Source organism: Dermacentor silvarum, chromosome 1 (genome assembly GCF_013339745.2).
Source record: "Dermacentor silvarum isolate Dsil-2018 chromosome 1, BIME_Dsil_1.4, whole genome shotgun sequence".
NCBI lineage: Eukaryota > Metazoa > Arthropoda > Arachnida > Ixodida > Ixodidae > Dermacentor > Dermacentor silvarum.
This window is the reverse complement of record NC_051154.1, coordinates 437,024,594-437,030,345: the sequence shown is the minus strand read 5'-3', so window position 1 is coordinate 437,030,345 and position 5,752 is coordinate 437,024,594. Positions and strand designations below refer to the sequence as shown.

The following is a 5,752-nucleotide window of genomic DNA, read 5'->3' as shown; positions in this document are numbered from 1 at the left end:
GAGAAACCAACAGATCAAAACAGTAATCAGATGCCATGGCATGTTGAAACTTGCTGAATTTTTTTACAGAGGAACTACAGCACTACCGCTTGAGCCAGAAGCTATTCAGGGCTGTTATGTTGCAGAACACTGTTACGTTGCAGATCTTGTTTGTATCAGAACGCTGCACTCAGATGCTCTTAACTGACCACCAGCAGTCCTATTTGTATCGGAACGCTGCCATTAGAGACTACTGACCGACAGTCAGGAATCCTAATTGTATGGGACGGCTGCCATTAGATTCCCAACTGCCATTCAGGATGCCTAATGGTCCAACAAGAGTGCTCTGATGGATATTTTGACTGGCGCAGTCAAAAATTTCAACAGCCTACAAGCCTGATGGGATACTTAATTGGGCCTGATTGTATCGGCCTGATGGTGTTGGCAGCCTGTTGGTGTGGGTCTGCTGATGCTGGCACACACTGGCATTTTCGATTGTTGTGACTTGGTAACGCTAAATAAATTATGTAATACAGCAACATATATTTAGTGTGAACATAAGAGGGCTTAATCGGCAAAAATAAAGCCCGAGCTTCAATACTATTTTTCACTACCGTTGCAGCACTTCTGGAGTGCAAAATTTGGTATTGGGCATTCCTTTCTATGCTACTTCTTGCAAACCGCACATTAGATGTAAGCGCAATTGAAATTTCTGCACTTAAAGTGCAATAAACCTGCTCCAGCTAACCCCATAGTAACAAATTAGGAACGAGAAACAAACTCATTGTTAGTACCAAAAGCACCTGCATGTTTTATTTCAGAGAATAACCAACTATACCAGTACGTGTCACTCTTTTTTCTTGGAACACAATGATCCGTCGGCTTCAGACGTTTATGGAACCACTGCCAGCCGTTGCCCTTCTTTACATGGAAGAAAGCGACAAATAAGAAGGGTTCACCAAATTAGTATACATATACACAAAATTGCAAAAACAAAGCACGCAATATCACTCCTGCTCCAACACATGTGAGTTAGCCAATTACATGGTAGTCATACATTCTTTAGTTACATTTCACAGACACTAAACAGAAAAGTTATTCGAGATGTGTTAGTAAATTACCCTTGTACAGTGCCATCCACTGCTGTGGAGAGCGCTCGAATGGCCATCTTTGATCTGCGGGGTGACACCTGGCGGCCGTTGCTGGGTCCGAAATTGCGTGCCTTAGAGCATGCGCAGCCTAATAAACATGCAAACTTGCGTGTGTTGCATTTAACCAGAGGTAATGTTCGTGAGAGCCTTTGTTATCTCGAACAGTTTGCGAGCACACTTCATTTGTTGCGAAAGGCCGGCACATGTTATCCAGCCCATACGTTTCATTCTATGGCAATTGTGGTGCCACAAGTGCCCTCATGCCGAGTGAAGACTTAGGTAAACAAAGGTGCTTTTCAACTTGCCACTCTTCAAAAGCAGTTCTACGTGCCTATTAGGCCTCACATGCTCCTGGGCACACTATCTCGAACCCAGCAACTGCTGCCAGCTATCGCCCTGCAGAGCAAAGCCGGCTGTTCGTGCCCTCTACACAGTAGTGGACGGCACTGTAGAATACAAAAACTGCAGGACAAATAAAGGAGAACCTTGATAATACGTCCACCGGTGATGCAACGACCCACACTTTACGTCGAATTTGTTTGGTTCTGGGAAAAGCCCCATAGAAATAATGTATTAAAAACCTCGATTACGCAACGCAATTTTATGCCAACCTGGCCTTGTATAACGCCTCTCTAGTACTGTCTGAGAAGAAAAAAAAGCAGTAAGCAGATGCAGGATGGCACATGAGCACACTGCAGCCTGTTGATAACGGGTGTGCTATAAGCTGGCCCTCCTCTTGCCCTTCGCCACACTGCTGCCACAACTTGCAACCCAAGTAAACTTTGCCATTTAAGGGAGAGAACTGCCACGGCAGTAAGCAGACCCTAGAGTGTCTCACTGTACTGTTTTGTACCTATGAAGATGGCTCCGAAATACTTCCTGCCCACGTGATAGGATAATTGGAGAAGCACACTCTTTATAAATTTTAAAAGGCTGCCATGCAATTACAAATTAAACAGGAAGGCATGGATGAAGGCTGCTACTTTTTCTGCATTCCTGTATACATGTCTCATGCCTGACACCTTTCAGCAGTGGCAATACAATGTTTTCTAGGCATTAAAAGTGAATAATTTCAAAAGCTTTTTTAAAAAGGTCAATATTTTTGAAGCAGCCACTGGCATATATTTGGGTGGGAACTGTGCTTCTTAATGCATTGTTTGATTACACTTTGTGAAAATGTGATCAAATTCCTGGTCTAGAAGGGAGTAACCAGAGATGATTTCTGTGCGAAAAACTGGCCCTGTATGACATCTGAAATGCAACCTGTTAATTTGTGCATCAGTGCTTTCTTCTGCTGTTTTTATGATACAGTTTTGGCACCTTCTGTATGGCAGTGTGAGGTGCGCGGTGCTTGTTCGCAAGCGAGCACATGAAAATGCAGGAAACATTCACTAATAAACATGCCAAGGCAACCTGCAGAGTGCTTTACAGCAAGTGCAAAGCCCTATTTCCCAGTATTACCATCCACAATGTTACCCTTTATCCATTACCTGAAGGTTTAAGTGGTTTACATAGAGTTAAGTGCTCATGGCAAGGTTAAGCTGTAATATCTGAGTTCATTGTGGACAGCGCAAGAAAAGTGGTGAAGGCTAAGCTCATGTTAGGCAAGGATGAAATGGTATTGATTTTTAACATCTTCCATAGAATAAACTGTCAGGCTAGCCTGCGGTGTGAAAAACTTTTCCCACAAAGTAGTAATAACGTGCAACAATTTGAACCGGTTGGGACGTAGCTTCTGCAAAAGAACAGTACTTTAAACGGGACAAAAGGAGGCAAGAATGTTTATGGCTGTCATTTTCTCTTGTCCCGTTCAGAAACTTTTTTAACCTAATCCAACAGTAAGGACTCAATGATATGAAACTGACATGTCGCGCTAGAAGAAGACGACCACGAAGTGCGCAGGCATCAATGACGTATCAGACGACGAACTTGTTTCCAAGCTTCTTGACAAGTACCAGTCTGTGTTCGACGAGAACATCCTAGGACACGTTGGTCCTGAGGTACAGCTTGAACTCGTGGAAGGAGCGAAACCGAAGTTTCTTAAAGCCCGGCCGGTTCCATTTACGCTGCGGTCAGCTGTAAAAGCTGAATTGTATCGACTGCAAAGTCAAGGCATAATCGAGCCTGCGCAGCATTAGGATTGGGCAACGCCTCTCGTACTTGTTCGAAAGAAAAACAGCTCGTTAAGAATATGCGGCGACTACCATTGCCCAGTGAATCAAGTATCGAAAAAGGCAGTTTACCCACTATCCACTACAGATGAAGTCCTCAGCCACTTGAGGGGAGGCAAGGTCTTCAGCACTCTGGATTTGGCACAGGCTTACCAGCAACTTCACGTAACGCCAAAGACAGCAGACATATTGACTCTGAACACGTTGAAAGGGCTTTACAAGGTCAAACGGTTGCCTTTCGGAATCTCTGCAGCTCCAGCCATTTTTCAACGCTTCATGGAGACTAAGAGATCTGGCGTTACAGGCGTTTGCGCGTACTTAGATGACGTGATCATCATTGGAAAAAACACCACGGAACACGCCGAGAGACTGGAAGAAGTCCTGAAGAGGCTGCGCAAGTACAACCTTTGGCTCGGCAAAAACAAGCGCTGTTTTGCAGTGTGGCAAGTTTATTTTCTGGGACAATGAATCGACGAGACAGGCGTCCACACAAACGAAGAGAAAGTCCGAGCTATAACAGAGGCTCCAGCACCAAACTGCAAAGCAAGCACTTCAATCATTTCTCGGAATGCTGACTTTGATTCTTGAAGAACAGGGCAACAATTGACAGCTGTCTCTACCCGCTCCTGCAGGACACCACTTGGAGATGGGAGACCAACCATCAAGAAGCATTCGATAAGCTTAAGAGATTGCTTCTCAGTCAGCCCGTACTGGCACACTACGACAAACAGAAGGAGCTTCTCGTCTGATGTGACGCTTCACCGCATGGCATAGGACCTGTTCTGTCCCAACGTAATGACCAGAATATAGAGGCACCAATCGCTTTCGCATCTCGGGCGCTAGGGTCGGCGGAATGCAATTATGCTCAGCTGGACAGAGAAGGCCTCGCTGTAGTGTTTGCAGTGCACAAGTTCCACAAGTATATTGTGGGAAGAAAGGTGACTTTCGTCACGGACCATAAACCGCTGCTCGGCATACTAGGTCCAGGAAAGCCAACGGCTCAAGTCCTCTCACCACGGATGACCAGATGGTGTATCAAGTTATCTGCGTACGACTACAACATCGTCTACTGGCATGGCAAGAACCATCAAAATGCAGATGCATTGGGCTGACTACCATTACCAGAATGTCTCGACGAACCCTGGCCACCAGGCGATGTACTGTTCGAAGCTCTGTCGAGACCTCCGTTTGCTGCTACAGATAGCACGTCTGAGAAAACAAGACAGCATCCTACAGAGATTGTACAAGGCAGTGCAGGATGGTACAGCGGAAAAACTCACTGGAGAGGAGTTCGCTCCTTACCGACGAAGAGCGACCGCACTAGCATTTCATCGTGAGTGCATCATACTTGGATCCCGAGTGATCATACCAAAGTCAGCACGATGTCACGTCCTGGCACTTCTACATGCTGGTCACCGAGGCATGGTAGCCATGAAAAAGGGTGCAAGGAGCTACGTATGGTGGACCGGAATCGACACCGTGATCAAAGAAATGGTGCGACAGTGCTGTGAGTGCCGTTCAACGCAGAAGAGCCCACCCAAAGCTCCTATTCCCACCTGGGACCGTCCCCAGACACCCTGGCACACGGTGCACGTTGAATTCACAGGGACACTAGTCGGGCCCACCTACTTGGTTGTTGTGTACGCACACAAAAAGTGGGTGGAAGTTCGGCACGTGATGCAAGCAACATCTGCGGTTGTCATCGATGTGCTTCGAAGCCTCTTTGCAATGTTTGGCATTCCCCGAAAGGTGGTCTCTGACAATGGAAAAGCCTTTATTTCCACCGAGATAAAGCAGTTCTACACAGAAAATGGCATTCAGGCTATAACATCACCAGCGTACCACCCTGCAACAAACGGCCAGGCAGAACGCTATGTGGCAGAGCTGAAGAGAGCACTCCTGAGGGATACAGACAAGTCCATACAGTGCTGATTTGCAAGATTCCTGTATCGACAACACACAACTATACACACTGCCACAGGGATGACACCTGCAAAAGCCATGTTTGGGCAAGAACTTCTATGCCCTCTTGATCTGCTCAAGCGGGAGACGGAGATACAAATCCCTGAAAGCCAGGAGATATTACCGAAATCACGGCGCTTTGCTGTAGGGGAGAGAGTACTCATCCGTCATTTTTTTAAAAAGCCGGATTGGATTGAAGGCGAAATACTGTGCCGCGCCAAACCACGATCCTGGCTGGTAAAAAGCGACCAAGGAAAGGTTCGGCGTCACCTCAACCACATGAACAAGACGAGCCATACCGGACAAGCAACCCAATCACCGATAGATTGGAGCATAGCAGACGATCTCTCAGGCACCACGTCAGAAGAGACACCGTCGAGTTCTGCGGTTCCACGGCCTGACTCGCTCGAGAGGCAAGACAATACTTCCTTGCAACCGTCGACCTCAACGTCACAAGCAAAAACCACCCGGAAACTGCGACCACCTGAA

General features: G+C 46.6%; 1 protein-coding gene across 1 annotated transcript; it reads left to right on the top strand.

Moving 5' to 3' along the window:
• The first annotated feature begins 4,723 nt into the window (after nucleotides 1–4,723).
• Nucleotides 4,724–5,233, top strand: LOC125944139 (uncharacterized protein K02A2.6-like). Its single transcript, XM_049664234.1, has one exon. The coding sequence runs from the start codon at nucleotides 4,724–4,726 to the stop codon at nucleotides 5,231–5,233; it is 510 nt and encodes a 169-aa protein (XP_049520191.1).
• The last annotated feature ends 519 nt before the right edge of the window (nucleotides 5,234–5,752 follow it).